This window comes from Vigna angularis, chromosome 1 (assembly GCF_016808095.1).
Source record: "Vigna angularis cultivar LongXiaoDou No.4 chromosome 1, ASM1680809v1, whole genome shotgun sequence".
Taxonomy (NCBI): Eukaryota; Viridiplantae; Streptophyta; class Magnoliopsida; order Fabales; family Fabaceae; genus Vigna; species Vigna angularis.
The window spans coordinates 50,051,812-50,079,722 of record NC_068970.1 but is presented as its reverse complement, the minus strand read 5'-3'; the positions used below and the strand labels follow the sequence as shown (position 1 = coordinate 50,079,722).

The window sequence follows — 27,911 nt, the reverse complement described above, 5'->3', positions numbered from 1 at the left end:
TCTCAGTCAAGGGCTTGGCTATCTTCCCATAGTCTCGGATAAATCGCCGGTAATATCCGGTGAGACCCAAGAATCCCCTCAACGCCTTCAGAGTTTTTGGCTCCTCCCACGCTATTACCCCCTCTATTTTTTCCTGATCCATCTGGACCCCTTCTCCTGATATGACGTGCCCCAAATATCTGATCGTCTTCTTCCCAAACTCACTCTTCTTCTAATTTGCCACCCAGTGATTTTGCTGTAAGTAGCTCAACACTTGCTCCACGTGTCGTAAATGCTCCCCCCAGGTTGCACTGTAGATGAGTATGTCGTCAAAAAAGACGAGCGCGAATCTCCGCAAGAAGGGTCCAAGGAGGTCGTTCATGGCGCTCTGGAAAGTGGAGGGGGCATTTGTGAGGCCGAACGGCATCACAAGGAACTCGTAATGTCCCAAGTGAGTGCGGAACGCCGTTTTCTGCACGTCCTCCTTATTCATCCGAATCTGGTGATACCCAGCCTTGAGGTCCACCTTTGAAAAATACTGTGCGCCCTGGAGCTCGTCCAGCAGCTCTTCTATCACGGGAATTGGAAACTTGTTGGGAACCGTGGCGCGGTTGAGCGCTCGGTAATCTATACAAAACCGCCAACTCCCATCCTTTTTCTTGACGAGGATGACCGGGCTTGAATATGGACTTACGCTCGGTCGTATAATCCCTGCATGCAGCATGTCCGTCACTTGGCGCTCGATCTCTTCCTTCATGACGTGCGGGTAACGATAAGGACGTACGTTCACGGGGTCGGTTCCTTCTTTTAACGTAATCCGATGCTTCTCTTTTTTATTAGGTGGCAACCCGGTGGGTTCCTGAAATACCCCTGCATGTCTTGTTAAAATGTCCTCCAAATCCCCGTTCGGCTCTTCCGCCCACTCTTCTCCCTCTACTTCCTTCGCGCTCGTCCTCTCGCCCTCCAAACTCCAGACGAACGCCCACACCTCCACCTCACTCAACTTCATTAACTTCTCAGGTTCGACCACCCTCTTATCCAACTTCGGATCGCCCTTAACAACCACCCTTTTTCCTGCATGGTCGAACGCCATGGTGGACTCCCGCCAGTTAAGGGTAATCTCCCCCAGCTTAGCTAGCCACTCCACGCCTAGGATCATGTCGACACCTCCCAGGTCGAACAAGTAAAATTTTTCCCCTATCGCAACTCCCCCCATGTCGACCACTACCTTCGGACAACATCCACTAGTCCTTTTCTTACGTCCGTCTCCCAGACTCACCTGGTAGGGAGGGGTATCCTCCTGTGCCAACTGTAATTCCTCCACCAACCGTCTACTCACAAAGTTGTGGCTGACACCACTGTCAATCAATATCAGCACGTCTTTTCCTCCCACTTTTCCCTGCAACTTCAATGTTTTAGGTTGCGTCAGTCCACCAGCCGAGAATGCCGATAACTCCATGCCAGGAGGTTCTGGCTCTACATCTTCCCCTTCCACATCCTCTTCTTCATCTTCGGCCAGTATCACCGCCCTTAAACTCTTCTCCGGGCACTGGTGCCCTGGGCTAAATGGCCCCCCACATCTGAAGCACCTTCCTTCTTCTCGGCGTTTTAGAAACTCAGGATAGGGCAGGTTTCTTGAGCTTCTTCCACGGCCATCACTTCCTCCGTGCATTCCGCCTCTCACTAGACCGCCTCCCGTAGTGATGTCACGTCTAACGGACCCGACACTCTCGGTCGGGGTCGTTCGCATCGTCTGGCTCTTCGGCGGATCGGTTCTTACCACCCCTGTTCCACCTCCTGTCGTTCGTCCCCATGATGGCGGGTTCCTGGATGGCGTCCACCCCATCAGACCTAGCCCTCGTAGAGCCTCTTCAACGTCTCGTGCTAGTTTCATAGCCGTCATCAAGTTTCGTGGGTCGTGGGGTCTCACCTGGCATCGCAATTCCTCCCGTAAGCCCGCCAGGAAGTATCCCAACAACTGGTCGTCCGAAAACGCTTTCGTCTGTCCGGCCAGAGCTTCAAATTCCTTCACATATTCCTCCACCGTGGCTGTTTGCTTGATCGCCGCCATCCTCTCAAAAATACCGCCCCGGTATCGACTCTCGAATCTGATCAGCAATGCTTCTTTGAGCCCCTCCCATGTTCGGTCGCTCGCCTTTTCCTTCCAAAATTTAAACCAATAACCGGCGCTTCCCTCCATACTGATGTGGGCCAGTTCGATCTTCTCCGCCTCCGCCACCTTCTGTATCTCAAAGAATTTTTCGGCTCGAGTGATCCAATTCAACGGATCGGCTCCTTCAAACGCTGGTAACTCCACCCGTCGCCTCCAATTCGGTGGGTTCTCTGATCGTTCTCCTTCTCTTTCTCCTTCGGCTCCATCGCGCCGGCCACCCCCATTATCATTGACTGAACCATTGCTCCCGTCAGAGCTCTCCCCGTTTGGCTTGCTTCGCACACCCATCAGCCGTAACAGTTCTTGGATATCTTTACGCATCGCTATCAAGTCTTGCCGGTTTGCCGCCGACTCCGCCTTCAACCCGTCAACTGTCATCTCCAAGTGTTCCATACGTCCTTCAACTACGTTCATTTTTCCTTCCATTCTGTTCTCCAGAGCATGTAACTTTCCCTCCATCGCGTTCTCTCTCCGATTGCGATCCGGCAGGTCGGACCACTTTGTTAGGGATTTTGGTAGGAATTCTAACACACGCGCAGTCTTACTCTCACGAAAACCCAAGTCACCGAATAAGGAATGAGAAAAGAATATGTATTCACCAGAAAGGAAACTATTGTACAAAGCATTCCAGGAGCATAACCTCCTTCACCAGTGCTAAGACCGGTCACAATTCAACAAATGTCTAACCACCCGTCTGATACAACAAAGAGGTCCTTATATAGGCCTCTTTCCCCCAAAACCCCTTAACTGTCTTGCAGTTAATTCCCAACTGACTTAACTGTCTCACAGTTAAGTCCAACTCCCTTAACGGCCTCTCCCGTTACATCTTCTGTTTCCCCTTTTTTCTCTCATAAACCCTTCATTCTCTAACACTTGCTCATAGAGTTTTTTACTCAACTAGATATACAGTTACAAACACTTACATTTCATATTAAAAATGCTCCAAGTATACTTTCAATTTCCTATCGAGGATTGGGAGTAACAGAGATAACATATTTGAAATCGTCAACCGATGTGTGTTTCTGAATAAACGCAGATAAAAATTTCATTAGGATAGTCAATTTCAGCATCCTAGTTGAGAGTATTACTTGGGCCTTTTCTGCTTGTTCTTCTTTGCTGCATTCCCGTTTTGAGAAAATTTTGCGAGGCCGTTTCTAAATGCTTCAAGATTTACCCCATTTCTAACCAAAATACTTGTTACTCCAATTTTTGAGATCTGCGATTACTACTAAAAATCATGTTACATATATAACAAATCGATAATCCTTGTTCCAACCAAAGAATAGTAAATTCACACAAAACACTGTATGATCCAACCGTCAAATAAAAGACCCAGTTGAAAATGTGAAAACAACTATCGGTAAGAAAATTTAACAAGCTTCATTGAAATAAAAAATTGGCAAACGCAAACTTTGTTACCTCTTGGATGTTGTTATTATCATCGTCAAAGAATAGCATGGAGTTATAGGGGATCCCAGTCTTTAAATGAATTTTCTGAAAATGATCTGTTTTGTGTGTCCAGCTGTAAAATATTTCCTTAACAATGAGAAAGAAGTAAATTCGGTCAAGACATGAATCTGGTTACAAACATTTATCATATAAGAGGGAAGGCTTAAGGAGTATACAAGGATTTCATCCGCAGAATTCAAGGTCTGAAATCTCTAATTTCCAATTCCAAAAAACCAAAGGATCGATAAGTTTTCACCACCCATATTCTTACAGAAAATCAGACTCAAGAACTTTTATCTTTTAATTCTGCACGAGCTTTCTGTTTTCATTGAACTTAAGATATTTACATTATTATTTGACAAATAAACCTAACCAAACTCTCTATCTAACAATGTTTTCCTCCTGAAGGCTCAAGCTGGCCTTGAATCCAAAAATCTCTCCTACAGCAACCTGGCTATTAAGTCTTGGTACAGGGTTAATATCGCTTCACTTTCCTTCTATGTTTGTCGCATGTTTCAAAGTATACTTACTACAAAGGACAAAATAAAAAAATAAATAAAAATGAGGCTGTTGAGGATAATCTCGATGTTGTTTCTCTGATACTTTTGAGTAGACAGGAACCGCTTATGTTGAGTGTGATTATGCTCAAGCTTTATTGTATGCTATGTGCTAGATAAGCATTTTAACTAAAAATTGTCATTTGCTTCTACGGTAATCCAATAATCAAGTAATAAGTGAATTTTAAACCTATTTCAATTTTATAAAATATGTGAAGGTTTTTGCCCACTTATATTATAGACTTACTTCATCTTTAGGATGTGAAACTTACAACATGGCCATCCTCTTGTAAATGACTAGATCAATCCTTTTATATATTGAAGCTCAATTTGAATAATTTCTCCAACAAACATGAAAAAAATAGTAAAAAAAGTAAACATCACTTATAAATTGAAACTTATCTATCTTTCTGGTTAAGCTTCCAACACCAGCTAAACTACATAATCTAATTTTTGCTAACAAGAGAACCTTGATGCAGCATACTTCCTTAATTTATTTTATTCTTTCTTTCACAAGAAGTCGCCGTCTGATTTTGTAACAGAAACAACAAGAAAATCACCATCACTTCAATTTCACTCTTTGCAATGGCAGAACCAGGACATGAAACAAAGGCAATGAAAAACAACACACCTCGGCGACGAACATTGACCTGATGCCGAGCTTGTCAAGATACGTGGTTGCAATGTCAGGAGTTGGTGACTTGGAAGCAATTGCAGAATGAACGTTCTGGCGTTTGAGCGCATGCAAAATGCCTCTAGAATGAGGAAACAAATAAGGCGTGTCGTGCTTCGAGCGGCACTCACTGAAATTAAACAAGAACATGGGTTTTTACTCGGAGAATAAACAAGATTGAAAAATTTATGAAACAACTTGGTATGATAAAGATGCAGTAAGAAGATAAACCAGTAGAAAGGCCAAAGAGTGTAATCGAGATCGAAGACGACGAGCTTCGGAAGCAGTTGAAAAACTCCCATTATCTGCAATGCCTCTGCTTTGACCTGCTCCACCTCTTCCATGCTTCTGCTTCCTATTCTATATGGATCATGCCTTATTGGCTCTTAAATATTCTTCCACTCACACCATATTATCAACATTTTATTTATTTAGGAATTTGTTTTTCTTTTCTAATTTTTATTTTTTACATTTTGTTTTTAGTGCAATTTCATCACTCAAAAAGTATTTAACTTTTTTTGTCACTATTTACAGTGAAATATGTTTTTGTTTTTATGAATAATCAAATTCTGGTTTTGTTTTTAATACTTTTTATTTTTATTTTTGGATTACTTATTTACTTCTTTTTACATTAATAAAATGTTCTATCGAAGTCCCTTAGTTTTGATAACATGATAATGTGATATTTTCAATAATTTATTTATTTCCTTTTAAAGTACAATAATATAATCCAGCTTAAATTGGAATTAAAGTAATTAGTTTTATAAATTGCCGGCGAAAATATACGGGTTTCTGAATACGTTAATTCATATTTTTATTATATTTAAAACATATATAATTTTACAAAATTATATATAAAAAAAATATAATGTAAAAATATACAAAATTTTATAAGAATAGTTTAAAAAAATTATGTAACCGTTATTTTTAGAAACATAAATTCTTTAGTATTTTAAAATAATAAAGAATACTTAATTACTTATTTTTAATACATAAGTAAATAAATAAATTATTTTCATTTATTAAACAATGAAGTTGTTTAACTAAAAAATAGCACTAAAAAAGAAGTTAACAAATACTGTATTCTATTTATGGTATGAATTATGTATTAGATGTAAATTATATTATACATAAATTAATAATTATTTTTAACCATTTTAGTTATTAATCAAATGAAAAAAAAATGATCATTTCATTATATATTTTAAAAATTAGGCCTCTGTTCGCATGAACGGAATTTACTGTTGATGCGAACTAGAGAGCGATGATTTGAAAACGTTGGGTTGTTCGTTTGAGAGGATTACGAGAGATAAGCGAAGATAGATTTGCAGGATTCATGCACTTTTGGTCACCCGCGTATGGGAGGAGATTTGTGCGGATTGTGAGCGAAATATCCTGTGTGCCCTCGACCTATTTCTTAAAAGGTTTAATACCCACTTTAGTCCCCAGTTTGGTTCGAAAATCTCAATTTAGTCCCTTTTTATAAAACTAATTGTAATGGATCCTTACTTGTAATTATGTGAGTCAAATTAGTCCCTTCCGTTAAATATAGGCAAACGGAGTTAATGGGCTGATGATGTGACAGTAGTCACTGATTAGGTGTCAACACGTAATTGAGATTGTGCTTACGTGGTGTTAGGGCACCTGATTTTCAAGTTAGGGCACCTAATTGGGGATATTTAATTGGGGATAAAGTTAGGGCAGCTGGAGTTGGAGTTCTTCACGTGCATTGAATAGAAAGAAAGTTAGGGCAGCTGGAGTTGGAGTTCTTCACGTACATTGCCAACACGGAGCAGTTGTGGGTGTTGTTGTTCATCATCTTGCATTTGTGTTGTTCTTCTTTACGGGTTGTGCTTAAGTCAGTAGTTGCTGGTGGTTCGCGGTTGACGACTTCTTCTTCCTTCTCAGTGGTTGTCTCGCTTTGGGGTTGGCAATGTCTTCGAATCACGGTTGTTCATCTTGCTCATGGGGGAGCTCTCGTGGTGGTTCATCCAGAGGATTGGTTGGAAGCCAAATATGCCATTGTGGGGAGGCTGCTGTGTTGAGAGTGGCAAAAACAGTTAAGAACGAGGGGAAACAATTATGGGGCTGCCCTAACTACAAGGTTTGTAGTTTAATGTTTGTGATAAATTATTTTTAGTTATTAATGAAAATTTTGTGGTTGGATACTTTGAACAGCGGACAAGAAATGAAGAACTTCAAGGATGCAATTTCTTTAAATGGCTTAATGAAGATTACGTAGATGATGCTGCTAGTACTATTGGAAGGCAAAGGAGGAAGATTAATAGCCTGGAGAAATGTGTTAGGGAATGTCAGAAAAGGGAGAAGATGTTAATAACAATGATATGTTTTCTGGGATTCATTAACATTATTGTTGTATGTATTTTGTTTAAAAGTCCATGATGTGTTCTATTAGATAGTTTATGTGAAGAGCACTTTGGGCAAATTGTAATATGATGTTATGAAATGAAGGTGAAATTTGAATTCAAGCATCTGAAATTATGGTTTGAATTTACATTTTGTTTGATATATACAACATAAAATGAGGAAGTGGTGTGTAACTGGCAATCAAACGAGGAAGTGGTGTGTAACTGGCAATAAAATGAGGAAGTGGTGTGTAACTGGCAATAAAATGAGGAGTGATATGTGCATTGTTTTAATCCAAAAAAAGAGTTCTGTAATCCAAAAAGAGAGTTCTGTATAAGAAGGGACTTTCAGTGATTGGAAGAAGTATATGTCCATTGTTTTAATCCAAAAAAAGAGTTCTGTAACAGAAGCTGTGATCAAACACCAAAACAGAAGCTGTGATCAAAACAGAAGCTGTGATCAAAAAAGGAGTTGTCCAACAAATCCACTCATAATGACATCATAATCAAAACAGAAGCTGTGATCAAAATATAATGAGAAATTGGAATTGTGAAATGCACATCCAAACAAAATCTGTCATTGAAATTGATATGCCAAAGGTCCAAACACCATTCATAATTACATCATAAAGAAAACAAAATCTGTCATTGGAATTACAAAGTGGACTTCAAATGCACGTCTGACAGTTAACAAAATACATGTCTGTGATTACAAAATAGCCATCACTTAAGCTAAACATACTTAACCTAAACATACTGTCAGTCCTAAATCACTTTTAAACTTGTGTTGTAGATGGCTGAGTTTGTTCCAAAACGCATTGAGTAAGCTGACTTGGTCCAGTAATTGGCTGACTTTGTTCAGCTTGGGTTTCAGGTTGCTCAGTTGATTGATATTGAGTTTGGTTTGCTGGAGGAGCTTGTGGACAACTATTTCTTTTATGACCAAGCTGTCTACATATGGAACATCTCTTACGAGTTCCATTTTGCTTGAGTTGTGTGTCATCCTTCTTTAGCTCCCAAGCCTCTAGCCTTCTCTTCTTTTTTGGTCTACCAGGCAACACTCTTTTAGTTGGAGGCAAAACATCAGGCTGAGAAGTCTTTTCCCATAGCTGAGGACCATTGACAGGGTAGATGATTGGAATGTATGTTTCTTGGTAGGTTGACTTTGTAAACCAATGTGGGACGTAGTCTTCTCCATTGATGTTGATAAATGTCATGGCAACTAGTGCATGACAGCATGTGATAGCTGTTCAAGTCCACTTTCTGCAACTGCATTCCAGTTTATCTATGTCAACCACATACTTGTCACTCATCATTGAAATGTGTCTGACCTCAAAAAATTTTTGTCCTAACCAACTGCAAATTTTTAAAACACAAATCACTGTTTATAGTACAAAATTGAATACATAAAGAAGTCAAATGGTAATGTAGTGATGTCAACATACCTAGGGATCCAGTATTTAGTCAAGTGCAATTCCTTGTCAAATCTTTTTTTAATCTTTGGACAAAGAGTACCTTCATATGTACTTATTTTGTTTCTATTTGTTGCCCATCTCTTCATGAGGTACAGACGAATGTCTTCCATCATTGTGATGATGGACTTACCTCTTGCATGTAATATTACACTATTAAATGCTTCAGACATATTATTCACTAAGGTGTCACAAACAGCATTACTTGTAAACCTTGACCGTGACCAAAATCTACTTACACAAATAACAAGTGCAAAATATCATCTATGAAAACAAAGAACAATTAATAGGAACAATGAATTTTAAAGGCATGTGGATTGACATACCTTGGTGGAATGGCTAATAAGTATTTAAAGGCGTCTGGATTCACCTCTTTAACTTCTCTCATCACCGCTTCCCATGTTTGAGGGTGTGTTGATGCTGCTGCCTTCCATAGTAGACGTTTTAGAATCTGGCCAGGAAACCTCTTCCTGAAATTAGCATAGATGTGCCGAACACAAAACCTTTGCTCCACACCAGGGAGAAGTTCTTGTAATGCTGGTAAAAGTCCCTATTGACATGAAGGTATACAAGTTAAAATAAAAGACATGAAGGCTTAAAAGATAAAAAAAAATGCCAATGGTAGTAAGTTACTCACTTTTTGTTGATCTGACATAAATGTGATGGTTGAAGAAATCTCCACACCACCAAGATCATTAATGAGGAAATGTAGAAACCAACTCCAACTGTCCTTATTCTCCACCTCCACAACAGCATATGCCAAAGGACACATTTGGTCATTCCCATCTCTTGCTACTGTAGTTAACAACTCACCTCCAAATTTCCCTTTTAAGAAACAACCATCCAAACCTATAATCTTCCTACATGACACGAAGTTGTCCTTACAGGCATTCAAACACACATATAGTCTCTTGAAAATTGGAGTGTCCTCATTAGGTTCAACATGAACTTTGACAGTTGAACCAGGATTTGACCGAAGCAACTCATTGGCATAGTCATACACTCTTCTATATTGTTCTTTAAAATCACCTTCTATTTGTTTAAAAGCCATTGCTTTTGCCCTACAGGTTGTGGACCGAGAAACACCAATGTTCCACTTCTTAGAAACTTTGTTATGAAGGTTATACAGATTAATATTTGGATTGTCTTTCATAGTCTTCTCTAACCTCCCACTCAACCATTTTGAAGTCATTAAACGGATGTTAAATTCTCTACTGCAAGTGTGGTTGTCTACTATTTTCCTTAGCTGCCATGTATTTTCAGCTGCCTTATATGCACAATATGCATTCCAAGGACATTTCCCTTTTGCCCCACAACATCTGACACGCACTCTTCTTTTGTCATTTTTATAAACTTTTAATTTTCTACCATTCTCTACTCCATACGATCTTATAGCTTCTATAAAATCTTTTTTGTCACTGAAGTACGTGCCCACTTCCCATTTATATTGTTCCATAGTTTTGGGCATTGAAAAAACACCAAAATCCCCATAGTCATCCCTGTCATCATCTGTGTTATCACTTTCCACAACACTGTTCAAACTGTCGGATTCCCAATCGCTATCAGATAAACCCCTAGGTCCACCAAATTCAACTTCATTAGTAGCTTCAAATATATCGAATCCCACTTCATCTCCATGGTCACTCAATACATCCTCTTCGGACCCATTCCAACTTCTAACATCATACTCATCAGCTTCTACTCCATTACCCTCTACCTCACCCTCTACTTCTGCCTGCCCCTCCACATCAGACTGCACGTCTACATTCACACTATTTCCCTCAGCATTTGAATCACTCTGTACCTCAAGATGTGCCTCCACACCAACATCCTGTACCTCAACCTGTGCCTCCACACCAACATCCTCCACTGGCTCTGATTGTAATTCTACGACATCCTCTACATCACCCACTACATCAACCTCAACTTCAATCATTTCTGGGGCTACTTCTGATTCAGGTTCTACCTCAGGTTGTACATCAATCACTGCCTCTGGCTGAACTTCTACCATAGCCTCTACATCAGGTTCTACCTCAGGTTGTACATCAACCTCAACTTCTATCATTTGTGGATCAACTTCTGATTTAGGTTCTACCTCAGGTGCTACTGTCTGAACCTCTGCTTCACCCACTGCCTCAACATCTGCTTCACCAATCTCTATCTCAACTTCCTTTTCAACACTCTCTCTCCCAACTTCTCCTTCACCACTAGGTCTATCAACTTGCAAATCAGCACTCTCTCTCTCAACTTCTCCTTCACCACTAGGTCTATCAACTTCCAAAACAACACTCTCTCTCTCAACTTCTCCTTCACCACTAGGTCTACCAATTTGGGGTTCAGAAAAGTATTCCAACTGCAGAAGATACTCAGGTTCACACACCCTATGTATAACATAAAGGTGAGCTTCACCATTCAACATAGCAATATTGATCAGATGACAAGCACCCTTGTCATCTAATAAAGGTTCCAAACAATCTTCTAATACAGGACCACGACCCAATGAATACCATAAGTCCTTTACATTCCTATAACCCATCTCCTTTAGAATGCTTAATATTTCAAAATAACTCCATCGATCAGGGTCTATTTTTAAAGTTGTGGTTTGACCATAGTGATATCCAAATGTCCCATTATTCTCAAATTTCCCTCCATAGTGAAACACGACTTCAATGTCTGAGTTGGCCATATTATCTAATATAAAAATTGTTCACAGTTAATCTATGTTTAACCCTTAACCCAAATGATATCTAACCAAAAAACAAAGCATAAACATACCACTGTACAGACCATAAACAACTCAAACAAAGCAAAACCACATTTATCACAGTAAATAAAGAAAATGCCACAACACAGTACCACACACTATCAAGGGGGACCACAACGACAATGTCGCAACATAAACAAAGCAAATGCACTGACAATGGGGTACACAACACAGACAAACCATACAAAAATCAAAAGTTCTGGGGGGACCACACCGAAAGCAACAAAACACAGAACAAAACCTACCATAAACGCACATTCGAAAGTCGCTTTTCGTTATTTACCCCACCAACACGATCTCCACGAATGGTCGTCCACTGACAAATGCTTTGTCTTAAACTTAATGGTTCCCGCGATCACTGCCTCTGTCTTCTTTCGCACACACCAAAATGCCCTAATCTGCAACAAATCACCCCCAAATCATTTTATCCCCAATTTCCAATTAGGTGCCCTAACTTTAAAATCAGGTGCCCTAACACCACGTAAGCACAATCTCAATTACGTGTTAACACCTAATCAGTGACTACTGCCACATCATCAGCCCATTAACTCCGTTTGCCTATATTTAACGGAAGGGACTAATTTGACTCACATAATTACAAGTAAGGATCCATTACAATTAGTTTTATAAAAAGGGACTAAATTGAGATTTCCGAACCAAACTGGGGACAAAATTGGGTATTAAACCTTCTTAAAAAGTGGAAGGCGTAATCGGTTACATGCATTGGGTATGTGGTTACAGTGGTGTGAAGGATTGTGTGCACTTGTGTAATCGGTTACGTGAAAGTGGTAGCCGGTTACATACCACCATGAACATTGGTTTTTTGGCTACAGGGAGGGGTACTGGATTTTTTGGTTACGGGGAGGGGTATTGGGTTTTTTGGTTACCTATTACTACATTATAATTTTTATAATTTATAAATATTTATTTTAAAAATTCTTTATATTTTTTGTCTCTTTATAAACATTTTTACAATTAAATATAACATTAATAAATAACATTTTATATTATATTTATAACTAGGGGCATTTTGGTAATCTTTCATTTTTAATAATTAAACTATTTTTTAAATCTATCACATCAATCAAATCCTACACTAATTCTCACAAACTTTACTTCCAAATCCACTCTCAATTATTCACAAATCCACTAAAAAAAACAACTACAAAATTACCCTTAAATCCACCCAAATCATCTCCCCTAATTAACCCCAAAAGAACAAAGCCTAGACGACATATTGACCTTTTCTATTAGTAATAAGTATAAATTGAATAAAATATGAAAATAATAGAATTAAAAATAAACAATTCTTTATATTTTAGTTTTAAAAGCGCTACTTAAGTTTTCGTTGTGACCTTTCAAAATGTATCTAAAATACTTTTGACATAAAAATATAATAAGAAAGTTAAATAAATTGTTGAAAAAAAGAGTAAAATATTTGTCTTAAAGTCAAAATTAAATATTTTTAATTTCTGGTATTGGGTGGCAATATAAACTGACTATGAAACTATCTAACCTTATTATGAGGAATTAAAAATATGGTTTATTAATTGAACCTTTTACCATTACTGAAAAAGGTTTATTGTAAATTAGAGTTTGCCGGACCCCGTTCGGGTTAGCGATTTGACCCGAATTGTGAGTGGCATGGAATAGAAAGAGATAATAAACAGTTTACATTTCTGTAGCAAGAGTTTCTTGGTTGTCCTTCATCGTTCTCTCTTGATGAAGGTAACACTGACACTAACATTTCACTCAAATTCTGTTTCTGGATACTGATGTTTCATTTTTTGACAATCCATGACTCTGTTTGCACCATAACAGAAACTTCAACCATTGTCGATGGATTCACAGGGGTCATGAAATTGCCAACAATTAGGGCTACTTTCTTGTTGTTGTTTAGCAACTTGAGAATTTTGGCTTCTGCTAATTTTGTATGCAACTGTGGGCTGAGTTTTAGGTAAGGCTGCGGCTTGTTTTAAAGTGCATAAGGGAATACCTTGTTCCTATACTTATTCTTGATTTTTGTGGCCACTTTTAAATTAAATGGAGGGTGTTACCCCCTTAGGATCTTCTTAGGGTAACTTTGTTTTTATGTATCATTTTGGCTTTTTCAAATTTTCTTACTGTTTTCTTTTCTATTTTATTCACTTGTTTGTTGAATGCTTTCGGATTGTTTATAATCTTGGGTATCCTGAACTGCTTATGTGTTAGAGATTTTTTTTTCTGCTTATCTTCATAACCTGTATTTGTGCCTAAAAAAGCAAATGCAAACTTCTCGATGTATCTGATAATGTTTTCTTAAGATCACTTGGATACAGTGATGGACTTCGAAATTTCAATACTTAGAAGTTCAAAAAACTATATAATTTACATTGGTATTGCTAACTTGAAACCCGACCACATGGTAAAACGATGACTCCTCATTATCATCTCGTTATACCAAGAGTCATATTATATTACTAATCTAAAATTATCACAAGTAGTCTTGAAGTACAGCCATAAATATTCTGTTGAGTGTAGAAAACTGCAAAACTCGTTCTCTTAAATTTTGCTGCTAACATGATTAAAGTGCAAGATGATAGCATCATGTAGATCACTGCCAATGAGAATTTCTGATTCTTGTTGAATGCCTTGAAACAACCCCTCCAAATTCTCCCAAAACCTTTATTTCAAAGTGCTTTTGATCCTACTTGTGGATTTGTGGTGCAAAATGATATTGACAGTCTTACATTAATTTTAAAGATATTATCTTGGCTGTTATACAGCTGCAATCCACCAAACTTTGCTTCCTATTCTCGTCTATTGTAATACATACTCCATTCTTTCCTATAAGTTTAATGACATACAAAAGTTTAAACGGCGTATTGTCTATCTCATTAACACTTTCTCCAGCACTATTTAGTTTTTACTTGTCAAACCTAAGCAAGCATTCCCAGACCAGCTTATTTACCTAAAGCAGTATGGAAGAATGTAAAGATCCTAGTTCATTTAACACTACATCTAGACGTCAATACAGTGACTAGCTAACTTAACATTATATTTGTGCTATACAGTGCATTACTTTCAAGTAGCAACCTAGTGTTAGTAGAAATCCATCATGAGTGATCCATAATTGGGGTTTTTGGCAAGTTTTATGCTGATTGTTGAGGAACCTAACACAACTCTCTTCCCCTACCCTCATAGTTATCAATAGTGTGTTCATGCCGCTAGTGTAGAATGGAATGACAACTCTATGCACCTGAAGGTTGCGATGTGTCAGTCCTTGGTTGTGGTTGTGGCACATGTTTTGCATCCCAAATTGTGAGTGATCATGCCATCATGCAGATGTCTTTGATGCAACTTGGTTTTAACCTAGGGGGCCCCTAAAACAACTTTGAAACAATATCGTTTTTTCACAACTATGCTCACATTTTTTATTTCAATTTTTCACTTCCCTCTTCTACAAATTGCAAATCACTCCCTCCTGCATTCTACCTCAAACCTAGACCACCATTGCCTCTGGACTTTTATGACATTACCATCAACACTCTTGGCCATTTTTTTGGTCATTATTCTGATGACACTTCCACCAGTGCTACTAATCTTACAACATTGAATGAAACCTGCACACTTAGTTCTTCTTTGTAGTGACTACTTCATTTGGCCAACCACCATTTTCCAGTCAACTTATTCAACCAACCTCCAACCTTTCTAGCCACCATCACCGATGTTGAAAACTCGACGATCGTAAGGGGATCGGAAAGGGAATGAAAACTCATAACTTGAGAGGATCATAACTTGACTTGTAAGAGTTATGAGTAGATAAAATATTATATTCATAAATAGGTGCATCATTAAAAGTAATATAAATGATAAAAATAACTCATACATAATTTATAAAATGGGTTCATAACAATTAAAAAATAGGTTCATAAGTCTGGACATGCATAATGTTAGAATCTAATAAGCCATTATAGATTTCTAGGGAATTAAGTGTTACATAATCTGGAAAATTAGGATATTGATTCCTAATTATTAGGTGTATTTATTATAATTGATTATGTACTATGCTATAAATACATTTTGTGTGCTTTGGATTAGACACACAATATATTCAGAATATCTACAATTCTATGTGGTATCAATAGTTTAGGCTATCGATTTGGTTTTTTCTTTTTTTTGGATGAATAGTAACTGCAGCCACTTGTGCCCCTTTTCTCTGTCATCGAGCATCCATTTCCTCCAATGATCACTGCGATTGAGACCGTCTTCCTCTGGCAACCACCGCGCTTCATTCACGGCTCCAATCTGCCGTTACATGCACCCTCCCGCTGCCAATTCTCAGCACACCATGCTCCAACCCAGCCACCGTGCTTCAACCTACAGACTGTGCTTCAACTTGGCAGATCATGCTTCAACCCTACAGACCGTGCTTCTTTTCAGTCTTGTTTTTCTCCTCACAATTTCTGGGTGCCTAACAGATGGATTCCATTGTCTTGAATGAGGTCGATGAGAGTAATGAGTGGTTGTTTTGAGAAATGATCAAAGAAGAAGAAGAAGCTGTCCAAGAAGAAGAAATAGTATTTGATGATTTAACTTGCGGAACTGTAGCAGCTGCAACTGAGGCTGGGGAGCTTATTACATCCAGTAGGCAACATACAAGCACAAAGAATGCAGCGGCAGTTTCTAGTTCTAGGCCAATTAGAAGAAATTATGCACTAGCGCTAGAAGTAGAGGAAGAGAAGTATGGTGATGAAATTGAAAGGGAAGAGGAGGAGGAACAAATCTACAACATTGACAGTGAGGAAGATCAGAATGCAATGCTTGACATTGCAGCTGAGACGATGATGTTTAAATGTTTTTAGAATTTAGATTACTAACTTGCTTGCCTAAGAGGCTTAAACATTCTTTTTATTTCCTTTGCACATTTGAATATGTTTTGCTGCTTTGTTGTTTTGACTTCTTGGTTGACATTAATGTGGCATTTTAGTAATTAAACAAGTGTAAAGATATTCTTAGGTCCCTCTAGCTAGAAGTCCTGTGATTATCTGCATACATGTTTTTTTTATATGCAATTGCCCTGTCTATTACCACCTTGAATAGAATTTGAATGTTTGACTACCAATTACAGCCCCCTCAGTATTATGCTTAACAACTCATTCATTACATTATAGTTTTAAGTTTAACTTATGTTTATTTCTAATGGGTGTTACATTATATGAAGCTCTGCGTATAACATCTTCAGATTTTGAACAGGTGCAGATTAGAAGCCTCGGAGCACTATAAGTTCTTAATGCATGGCTTGTCACGTGGGATCTTCGATTCTGAAGTGGAGATTATCACTTACAGAGAATGAAAGCTCCGAAAATTCATGTCTATCCCTTGCAACTTCCAGAATCCACAGTTGTGTTTGTGAGCCAAATATTACCGGGCTAACTCTAAAAGTTGGCATGAAGTCTTCACCTTTTGCTCAGAACTGGTAATTGAACTTATTCTAACAATTTGCCCCTTGATCTAAAATTATGGTGATTTTTTCATCATATTATTTATTTGTTGTAAAAAAAAATAATGAGCCCTCTGTTAGAACAGTTGATTAAATGAAGGATAGCCTAGAAAATACAGGTAGAGGAAGACCACGGAAACCTTTGAAAGGGATTTAAATTTAAATGGCTTCTATGGAAAGTTGCTTTTTATTAAAATACAATAGCATCGTCTGATTCGTATAGGTGGTAGCTGACTTCACATAGTGGGAAAAAGAGCAATGATTATTGCTGTTATGTATACTTTTTATATTATTTGTTAGCAACTCTTATCTTAAAACCTGAAAATGGAGATATCATGCAGCCTTCTCATGAATACTATTCTTTTTTCTCACCTAACCTTGTGCATATATTTTTCTTAGTCTTTTCTTTCCTATAAGATACTTTCTCTTTTTGCATTATAAGATGCTAGAAATAAGCACGCCTTTATGATTCTAATAGCATGGAGAGTTTGGGCACCTCTGAATCTTACTATTAAGGGAGTGGATAATCTTTATCCATGCAAATATTAATTGTCTTTCATTACTCTGGTTCAGTTTCCTGGGAAGAAGAGCTGAGTGGAAAATAGCTTTTGCCTTGAACACAGGTGGAGTGTCTGGAAATGGTGACCAACAAAGCCTCAACGAAGGCAGTTCCAATCTTGGTGGTACTCGATTGGGTAGGATACTGAGTGCAGGTGGCAGACAACTTCTAGAAAAGCTGAACTCAACTAGAAAGAACTTACCCTTGAAAATATTCCTACTACTCTTGGGCTTCTACACGGCTAATGCACTGGCTACAATCCTTGGGCAAACTGGTGATTGGGATGTTCTGGTTGCTGGTGTTGTGGTGGCTGCAATTGAGGGAATTGGCATGCTAATATATAGAATGCCTGCCACTGCAAGGCCCGGGAGGTTGCAGTCTTTTCTAGTGATGGTGAACTTCTGGAAAGCTGGCATATGTTTGGGTCTCTTTGTAGATGCTTTTAAGTTAGGCAGCTAAAAGCCCACAAGACTTTTCTTTTCAATTTATTGTTGTATATCACAAACTCTGGTAAGTCAATTTTTATAGCACTTCTCTTCTAGTTCTTTAATAGTCATCTAATTGTAGCATGTGAATATATATGACGATTGCTTGATGAGTTTTTTTCACAGTGCACCCTTTTGCATGTGCTGTGTGAAGGAGAAACTTTTATTTTCTTAGCACCGAATTCATTTGCATGTACATCTGTCCTGTTGGCTGTGTTTAAGAGGAAACTATGAGTCACTGGAGTTACCTGCACCCAGTGTAGAGCTATTTAAATTAGGAAAAATATAATCATACACCTTTCTACACCTATCTAACACCTAATTATTGTACTTGATTCATCTCAATTTGTTTTATATTTTCATATAAAAATATTCTTTTTTCGGTGTTGAACGAGTCGAGAGTAAAAGATGTGGTGTTTGTAATCATCATGAATGCTGGGTGGTGTCGCTCTACTTTTTCTTTTTTCGGTGTTGTATGCAATGTGAAGAACTTGTGACCTGATCAAAAACTAGAAATAATGAAAGGGGGACACGATAAATTGAATTTTGGGAAAAGTAGGTGCTGATTTTGCCAATGTTATAATCACTACACTATATATTGCACAATATTTTTTGTGCAAAAGCATTATGTTAATAAAGGTCTTGCCATCAATTTGAAATGAATGAATAATCTACGAGTTGTTTAAATGAGCGTGATGTATAAAATTTATATGGGTTAAATGTCTTAAGTATCCTTAGTTTTCTTGCAAGACAGATTATCACATCATAGTCATTTTTATCATGTTACATTCATATAATTTTAAGCAAATATTCTGAGAAATGGAATTAACTATGGAAGGAAAATGATCTTAAAGAATTATATTGACTAATAAACAGCTCGTCTGAATTAAAGAATGCTGTCACACATGGGACATACAAATTCCATCGAGAAAACGAACAAGGATGTGTTTTGTTCCCATTAAATCATCTAAAAGATAAATTTGAAAAAAAAAGAAAAGAATAAAGCTTCTCTTTCAAAACTTGGGCATGTTTATATAGCTTCAAGCAATCTCAATCTTCAGCTGCAGCACTTGCGGCACTCAAGTCCACAGAAAGATCAAGAACCTGAAACAAAAGACAAAAGTGATGCTGATCAGGAAAAGAAAAAAAATCCAGACTTTATTACCTTTTCCCCTTGAATATGATATTTTATTTATGTAACATTACATTTGGTGCATGCAGAGGCAGAAATACCAAGATCATACTGTAAATCATTCTATCAGATTCTCAAAGGTATAGAAATTCTGTTACACGAGGTAACAAAGTAGGTCTAAATTTTGCTTGTAGGTTGGAAAATCGGAACACAGCTACGCATGCTTTTTAGGTCAAATCTACAAGTGCAGGTACCATTCTATATTATGGTGATAATTTAGCTTTATGTTTTAAAATGCAATTTCATAAGTAAGAAGTAAAAAAAAAAGGAAATATTGTTAAATTTCAAGCACAAGCTTTTGTGTAAATGAAAGATACAAGTTCTTTTTTAATTCTTGTTCTCAAACTCTGTAATTGTCATAGTATGTGATGAGATATGTAATGTAAATTCCATTTTAAGTGAAAAGATACAAACCTTTCCAGTGATTTTGCTGTACATCCCGACCACGTCTTTAACCGTAGTTTCAAAGTGAGTGGTAGGATCATAGCTCTGCAAGGATTTAATTTCAGATCATTACACTTGGTTTTTTGAAAATGAAAATAACGAGGAAATAAATTCCATCTTATATGCTGAAAAAGAAGTATTTATCATGAAGGACAACAGGGGAAACCGTAGGATTCTAATTGTAAATTTACAGAACATGTGATGTTCATTGCTTTATTTAAACCAAATTAATATTTGTTTCTTGTTTCTTACAACACGTTCTGGCCATATTCATTAGTGATAGACTTTGGATATTTTACGAAGTTAAATAAAACAAGCTACTTTGTATGTGTTTGTATGAATGTGCTCTAGATAACCCAATCAAGTACCGTTCACAATGGTTTGGAAATAAGAAACAACTAAAGAAAGTAAAACATGCTTGTGAGAGATTCTACTCGATACTTACAGTAGAGATGAAACAACCATCAGCCTCATGATCATTGCAGGGTTCAAACCTGTCATACATGTCATAGAATATCTCATCTACAGGTCCAAGAAGGTCAATACCAGGCTTCAATTCCACCTCTGGTTGGTCAGTCTCTGCTTCTGTTGTAACAAAAGCAATAAATTTTCCTTTGGGTGCTACATTATGAGCATAAGAGCAGCAGAAGAGATACCTGCAATAACGACGTACATGAGCAAACATTGCCAATAACATTTTTTTTTCTTTTGCTTTTATAATTTTTAAAATGGAAATTTGAATTGAATTTTCCATTTTATAACATACTTTGCTGTATAACAACAATATCTGTCAGTTACAAATACTTTCTGTGATTACAAAAGTCAACAGACGGGTATTTATAGTGAGCCAAGTTTGATTCTACAAGGATTTCTATTCTTTTCTTCTTCAAGAACCTGAATATGACCTTTTTAAAGAGGGAATGACACAAATTTTTGCAGGATTTCTGAACTCCTCTTTGGGAAAAGGCCGTTCCCTTGTGTGTTTTCTTATAGTTTGTTCTTTTCATGGATATTTGGTAAAATATGAAAGCATCGCAGTTGATCAAAGCAAACCTACATATCTGACTTGCGACCAAGCTGCTTCTGTGGCAGAATGACTTGTGCTGAGTGAGAGTCATTGGTTTCTGGAATAGGATGGCTCATAATACATATTGCACGTGAAACCCTTCCAACCTTCTGAACCTGATGAATGAATAGTGTCAAATGGAGTGGAGGAGATCACACTTTGCTGCAATTCATGTTTTCAGACTTCGGACATTCATGTAGCTCACATTTCTTGTTATCATAGAAATCTAACCTTATCAGATAGATATGATGGATCACAAACAACTTTCTTGCATTTGGCTGTTTCTCCTTCTGAAGTCACACCGATGGCTTTCCCATTTTCGTCAAATTCTACCTGTGTACCACAAGATTAAATGTGAGGAGAAATGTACAAAAAGGAACTTGAGAGTACCTTTGCATATATTGGTTAAGGTGCATTTAGTATACCTTCTAATAGAGGCTTATAATTACTTAAAAAGTAAGTCTAATTGATTTTTCTCTTTTAATATAATGTTTGTGATTAAGTACTTTCTACTTTTGTTTCCTTAACCCATATTTGATGAGCATTGAATAACATTTTGCTCTGTATATTGTGGATTCTTCTATTTAACAGGTTTCAGGAGTTGAGCAACACAAAGTAAAGTAATGATCAATTTACAAAAACTGAAAGGCAACAGAATGACTAGTAAGAACAATTATCTTCTTTAAAATGACTCCCAAAAAACTGTATCAGACAAGATAAACTTCAAAATTAAAATAAATTCTCTTGATACAAATTTCACAAGTAATTACAGAGCAATTGGTTCTCCTGTAACTTACCTTGCATTCTGGTTTGTTCAGCATGTAAGTTCCACCGTACACAGCACTTAGACGTGCAAATGCCTTAAGGAAATCAAAGAAACCAAAGTTTAGTGCCTGTAGTTTACCAAGATTAAAATGGAAATAGATATGGAGAACCTGAGGCAACTCTCCCAGTCCATATAGTGGATATATGTAAGGTGAACCTCCTTGAAAGCGTGCTAGGGACTCTGCATAAATCTGTACAGAAAACACATATTACATGCTGATAAAGTTTAAGAAGTGACTCCATGTCTGCAAAATATCAATGTAATAAAATTAAAATGCACAAGACAAAATTTCCATGAAGGAGATAAACAGGAAGCCTGTGGAATCTCGTGATCTCAATTAGTAATTTCAACTACTCTAGCGAAATATATGATAATAGATTCTGATCAGCACAATCAGTACCTTAACTCTCTCCACAAAATCCTTGGCTGGCTCATCCAAGTAGCTGTCATCACGATGAAGTGCCAAGGCATGACCTATGAAGTCAATTGTATCATCTTCCAGTCCATATTTCCTACATTTGGAGAAACCATTAAACATATAGTAAGGTAGATTTATTCAAGTATTAAAGCAGATCACAATCATGTTTTATGCTTAATGTGATTGAAGAAAGATTTTAAGGGATGAAAAATCAAGTAATACAGAGGAAAATAAAGGAATCAAATACATACGATATCAACTGCCTTGCTGTAACTTGATTCAAATCTAGTCCTTCGTGAGATTTGGGATCATTCTGGTCATAATCTTGGACATAAATGAAGAACTTCCGAGCACGGCGCTTCTCAAACAGTCCCATTAAAGGCGATTTCAGTGCTTCAACATCTGTTGCAGGGACTTTGTATATCTAGAATAAATAAATTCAGAAATTCTGTCGTAAGATATTTGTCAAACTGCAATAGGTTTGGTGAAATCTGAAGCTTGCAACATAGTAAGAAACATAGAACTCGTGAGAAAATAAATATGTTGCCTACCTTTCCCTTATTATACACAAAGCTTCCATCTACAGCTTTGAAGTTCAAGTACTTTGTAACATCTGTGTGAATGAGAACACGGACTAAAGCTCCATTCGCCATCATAAACTACAAAAAAACAGATGAAAAGATGGTTTTTGTTTCAGAAATAAACAGAAATGATAACTCTACAAGATCCATTTCATGCATGATGAGAGAGAACTCAAAGCAAGTTGCTTTGCTTTTCCACATTAATTTATGCTCAAAAAGGAAATAACAGAAGAAATTGATCTACATTGCCCAACAGTTCCAAGAGCCAAGAAATATGAACACATAATTAGCACAGGTCGCTTGTCCACAATGCATAGATACTAGTAACAAGATGCATCAATGTTTCAACTGCAAAATGTGACATACAAGTACATACATACATATAAATATGAGAGCAGTGAGTTACCTTAGGTATCATATCAACATTGTATTCTCTGCTGGAACCTAAGTCCTCTGGTGGCTTGTCATCTGACCTAAATCGTTTCCATAGCTAAACGGCAGAAAATGGATTTTAGTAAGAAAACTGAAAAGGAGATATTTGTATTACTAATCAAACAAGTTACCTGTGTAAGATTGAGAGATGTAGAAGCTCCTCCATAGTAGTCATTTCTATCCATGTGCAACACCTAATTCAACCATAATCAAATGACTTATAATTTTCAAAATTCAGAATTATTTAACAACTTTCTTAGTGGAGACATAGTCTAAGCTTGGTCTCAATTAAAATACTCCTTTTTTATATATAACAAATTACCTAAAATATAAAATGTTTCCACTTTGTTGTCATCTGCTAAGTCAAGCAAAATAGATGAAATCATGATATTAGCCTATGCCTTAATTCATTATGTTTGGATTTGGAACAGGCGAAAATTATATTATATGTATAGTTTATTATTTTATAATCTATATTATAACAACAAATGTTACTTTTTCAGTAAGTTAAAAAAATTAAAGTAAATAATTTTGTTAAAATGTAATAAAAATACCAACTTCCACATAAGAAAATGTAATATGCTTGGAATTAGGAGGACCGTCTAGGTAGGATCGTGTTTAATCTAATTTTTGTTTGAAGTTAATTAAATTTAATTGAATCAAATGTAGTTCATTTTATTTTATTTTATTTATTTAACAATCCAATCGAATCAAAAGCGTGAATCATTAGATTGTATAATTTTAAAAAATAATTATTTATAAAAAAAAATACCTCTAAATTTTATCATTTTTTTCATAATTATAAGGCTAAAATTACTTATTATATATATATATATATAATAATCATATCATAAAATATAAAAATATTTTTGTTAAAATTTATGACATTCTAATCTTAATTGTGTTACTCATTTTATTCAATTTATTCTACATATTAATAAAAAAGTTCGATTAAATCCCTCAATTTTTAAAATTCTAAAAATGTGACATCATTTTACTCGATAAACAATTTAACCAACCCATGTTAGTGGTTTTAATTTATGCATAATGCAATTTATTACCAATGGATAACAAAAGTATAAAATTAATAACATCAATTTTAATGTATTGAAGGTGTACATTGTTAAATTGGAAAAAAAAATGATCGATTTGATTGAATAATAGAAATCACATTATTGCAATTTTAAAATTTAAGGACTTGATTATATCTATTATCAATAAATGGATCTAATTAAACAATAAATAAATAAATAATACGACTAAAAGATAATTAAGCCTAAAATATCAAACAAATGGTTATTTTTTATATTATATATTAATTATGTAATTGGATTGACTTAAGTGAAGTTTGAAATTCGTTGAACATGTTACACAATCCAATTGTATTTAAGTGCATTAAGTAAAACCCAACTCACAAAAGTGTAATTAGACCTAGTTGAATTATATAAAATTACAAGTGGGTACACGTCCCGAAACAAGAAAACAAAAAGCTATTGAAAAGTAATTATAAATCACGATTTTTAAAATCCCTCAAAACAACTTATTTTTCATAGAAAAACAAAGTTTTCTTTATTAAATTTGAGCAGATGTCTCAAACATTAAACTTACTCTTTAAACAGTCTATTTTGTTTAAAAAATTGAAATGGGAAATATAGACATTCCGAAACATGTTATTAAGCATAGACAAGCTAAAATTATTAAATAAATTAAATAGGTTCAATTTTCAGTTAAAAAGCGAACAGAATACAAACATTAAATAAATATTTATATGAAGTAACTAAACTAATTTCAGATATTGAATTTATAAATTAACCTAGCCACTGTTTGTTCGTCGTAGACAGGCATAGGTCAAGCTTGTCTTGAATTCATGTTTCTACTTCAACATATGACACACTTTGAAAAGACAAGACTACATAGGCCATTGCACTGTTTTTTTAGCGAGGGAAATTTGACCATCATTTTTAAAGTTCTTTTATAATTTTTCCTTTTTTATATCACTTTTCCATCGAGGCTTTAGGATATCGTCTATAAAAAAAGAAGTAAATATATATATATATATATATATATATATATATATATATATATATATATATATATATATATATATATATTAATTATAAATGATGAAAAATCCATTTTAATAAATAGTACATAAATAACTCAGTCAATTTTAACTATGTGATTACACAGACAAATGCTCCCACCAAACTATGTCATAAACCAGATTAGATTCTTTAAGAATTTTTATATTTTACATTTCTAGCTAAAAATTAAGTACGTTTTTAATTTTCTTAATTTTTAATCAAAATCAAAATTAATTTCTTTTTAAAATTTTGATTTAATTTAATCTTTCAACTTTAAAAATGTATTAATTCTTTTAACTAAATTTTATTAAATTTATTTGATGTTTTAGGATAATATTTTATTTACATTATTGACAAAATTTAGTTAAAGTAAGTAAATCAACGCAGTGATTAAAGTAGATCAAAATTTCAAAAAAAGTTAATTCTAATTTTAACTTAAAATTAAGAAAAAAATATGTTTAACCTAAAAAATATATCATATCCTATTTGATATACACCTCTTGCTACTTAATTAGCTTGATTGTCTTAAATAAGTTTACGTAATTAATTTATTGTTCCTTGAAAGAATATTTAAAAGTGTTTACATATGAAGAAATAGGAAGAAATGAAAAGAAAATGTGAAAGAATGATCGATGTGGTTTTAGAATGAAACATTAACATAAGAAGAATGGGAAATTGAGAAAAGAACCTTGAGGCCATCAACAGAGAGAAGACCACTGAGGATGCATTCCTTGAGACCTGTGCCCAACACAATTACATCGTACTCTTCATCCATAGTATGTCGATTGATTGAGTTTCAGAGAAATTGAAATTGAAACTGAAATTCTGACAGAACAGCAAACCAAAACGAGGTTTTGAATTTGATGAGGAAGGAAATGAGAGGAACAAGGATTTGTGTGTGTGAAAGAGATTTGAAGCAGAACACGTCTTTAGCACAACGTAACGAGACTAACGCTCCCTAAAATAACTCTTCTCACAATGCACACACGTGTTTTCTGTTATCAAACCATTTTATTTTATTTTTTTTATTTAAATCCCAATCATTTGAACATTTTTTACATTAACTTTCATTTTGGATAATCAATGTCAGTAAATTTTCACATTTTTTCTTTTATAAAAGTTTTAATAACGGAGTGAAACTGTTAAGCCTAAAAGCTCTTACAAATTAGAAACTATAGTAATTCAAAGTGAGTTGAGAACTTAGAAAAGTGTTTATAAATAATATATAGTTTTTAACCTTAACTTTTTAATTATATAAAATTTGTAAATTTTCTAAAACACATTTTAACTTACAACGAATACATTATTTGTAAATATTCTAATACACATTTTTACTTACAAAGAATATATTATCACTAAAAGTTTAAAAATTATTCACAACATTTCATTGATAATTCTGAAAATTATTGAGTGTTATAGAAAAAAGCATATAAATTCAATTTTAAACTTTTTTATTTTTATTGTGATAAAAATATCAACGAAATTTAATGCAGGTTAAAGCAACGGAAATTCAGGTCTTCTGTTTTTCTAATTTACTTTCTATTATAGATAAACTTTCTCCAACAGATTAATTTAGTGTTTATTGTATGTTAAGAAATGCTTGATTAAACATTATTTTTTTCTTCTAATGAAAATTATCTTTATCGTTATAATTTGATGCAATATATGGAAAGTGTGAGAGGAGTAAAGGACTCATACATAGAACACTTTTGAGAAAAAGTTTGTAATGTGTCAAAGAATGTAAAAAATTTAAGTATATCAAAATATAAAGAGAAAAGCTTTGTTGACTCAAAATATCCAACAGATTTTGGTGTACTTTTATAATGAGTTTTGATTCATCTGAAATTTAAGTTTTATAATTCATAAGGATTTTTTTTTCTTTAAGTTCTCCTACTGAAAATTTTATTTTTATATTTGAATTTTTAAATTAAGCTAACAATTTGTTGTCAATATATCAATTGTCGTTACTTTTTTTTATTTCTTTGTGTTTTCAATCTTTTATATCATTTAGTCAAATTTGTCCAAAACAATTCATTCATACCAATATATGATTAGGTGTGCATTGCCACTACAAGTCTTGTTTTAAATTGAATTGTTGCTAAGTTTACTTACTTCTTTTAATTTTCTAATTCTTTTCAAGATAATTGACCTTTTAAAACATTTTTCTAATATAAATTTTCTATTCAGTATTTTATTTTGTAAACTAAAACATTTATAATACATAAGATTACATAACAAATAAGGATATGGTGGAGAGAAAATGCCTATAATTTGTTATGAAGTTCTCGTTTAGTATATTTCATGATGGTGATAAACTTCACAAGAATATTATCAAGCCTTAAAATATGTACAAATGCCTGTTTATTATTCTAGTTTTTTTTTTTGAAATTTAAGCTTCAAGAGAGGTAGCTAGAATTAAAAGAAGTAACCATACTTCTACTTCCCTTCTAATTTTGTTTGAAAAAGTTTAAAATACAAGACACGAATTAAATTAAAAACCGCTTTTTATAGGAAAAAATATGAATTGAATCAAATAATTAGCCCTATCTAATCTACAATAGTTTCACTAATGATTTTATAGCTTTTGAAGTAGAAGTTCAACACACCTCTTTCCTTAAATAGAGCGATTTCATTAGTTTTGACCTAAAAAAAGTTGTTGAGTTCTTCAATTAGAAAAAAAGATATGACCCTTTAGAAAATCATCTTTGTATATTATATATGTTTTTTTTTCCAAAGGTGAATTTATATTAGTGACATTAATATTCAATACTATATGTCAATTTCTTCACCAACATAATATTTGTTAGTATAATGTATTATAATATTAAAACTAGGTATACTAATACCACAAATAATTTCGTAATGTTTATAGTTAATTTAGTTTTGAAATAAAGAGAAATGAAAGCAAT

At 34.9% G+C, this 27,911-nt stretch overlaps 4 protein-coding genes across 11 annotated transcripts; 1 reads left to right on the top strand and 3 right to left on the bottom strand.

Annotated features, from left to right (window-relative positions):
- Nucleotides 1-211: 211 nt before the first annotated feature.
- On the bottom strand, nt 212-2,611 carry LOC108338275 (uncharacterized). The gene has a single exon (XM_052872328.1). The coding sequence runs from the start codon at nt 2,609-2,611 to the stop codon at nt 212-214; it is 2,400 nt and encodes a 799-aa protein (XP_052728288.1).
- A 472-nt stretch (nt 2,612-3,083) lies between these two features.
- On the bottom strand, nt 3,084-5,213 carry LOC108325218 (uncharacterized). The gene is made up of 4 exons (XM_017558250.2): nt 5,063-5,213; nt 4,790-4,961; nt 3,572-3,688; nt 3,084-3,368 (listed from the first exon to the last, which is right to left on the bottom strand). The coding sequence occupies exons 1-4, from the start codon at nt 5,173-5,175 to the stop codon at nt 3,237-3,239; spliced, it is 534 nt and encodes a 177-aa protein (XP_017413739.1). The 5' UTR covers nt 5,176-5,213; the 3' UTR covers nt 3,084-3,236.
- Nucleotides 5,214-13,031: 7,818 nt separating this feature from the next.
- LOC108346015 (ycf20-like protein) lies at nt 13,032-21,203 on the top strand. 6 transcript variants are annotated; one of them, XR_008250526.1, is made up of 5 exons: nt 13,122-13,390; nt 16,669-16,891; nt 17,489-17,984; nt 19,286-19,341; nt 20,535-21,203. XR_008250526.1 is itself a non-coding variant. In XM_017584933.2 (4 exons), the coding sequence occupies exons 3-4, from the start codon at nt 16,710-16,712 to the stop codon at nt 17,931-17,933; spliced, it is 627 nt and encodes a 208-aa protein (XP_017440422.1). In that variant the 5' UTR covers nt 13,032-13,161; nt 13,255-13,390; nt 16,669-16,709; the 3' UTR covers nt 17,934-18,133. The 6 variants fall into 6 exon arrangements, 3 of the variants coding, with proteins under 3 accessions (XP_017440422.1, XP_052736347.1, XP_017440431.1); XR_008250525.1 differs by lacking the exon at nt 20,535-21,203 and adding an exon at nt 20,081-20,214; XR_008250524.1 differs by lacking the exon at nt 20,535-21,203 and adding an exon at nt 20,081-20,214 and having other exon boundaries at nt 19,021-19,341.
- Nucleotides 18,841-25,976, bottom strand: LOC108345988 (guanosine nucleotide diphosphate dissociation inhibitor At5g09550). 3 transcript variants are annotated; one of them, XM_017584911.2, is made up of 13 exons: nt 25,691-25,976; nt 23,050-23,112; nt 22,893-22,976; nt 22,457-22,564; nt 22,157-22,329; nt 21,888-21,999; nt 21,597-21,677; nt 21,459-21,521; nt 20,893-20,994; nt 20,653-20,777; nt 20,041-20,251; nt 19,566-19,640; nt 18,841-19,063 (listed from the first exon to the last, which is right to left on the bottom strand). In XM_017584911.2, exons 1-13 carry the CDS (start codon nt 25,775-25,777, stop codon nt 19,010-19,012), a joined length of 1,338 nt encoding a protein of 445 aa, XP_017440400.1. In that variant the 5' UTR covers nt 25,778-25,976; the 3' UTR covers nt 18,841-19,009. The 3 variants fall into 3 exon arrangements, with proteins under 3 accessions (XP_017440400.1, XP_017440386.1, XP_017440409.1); XM_017584897.2 differs by having other exon boundaries at nt 21,459-21,677; XM_017584920.2 differs by lacking the exon at nt 19,566-19,640 and having other exon boundaries at nt 21,459-21,677.
- Between the last annotated feature and the right edge of the window lie 1,935 nt (nt 25,977-27,911).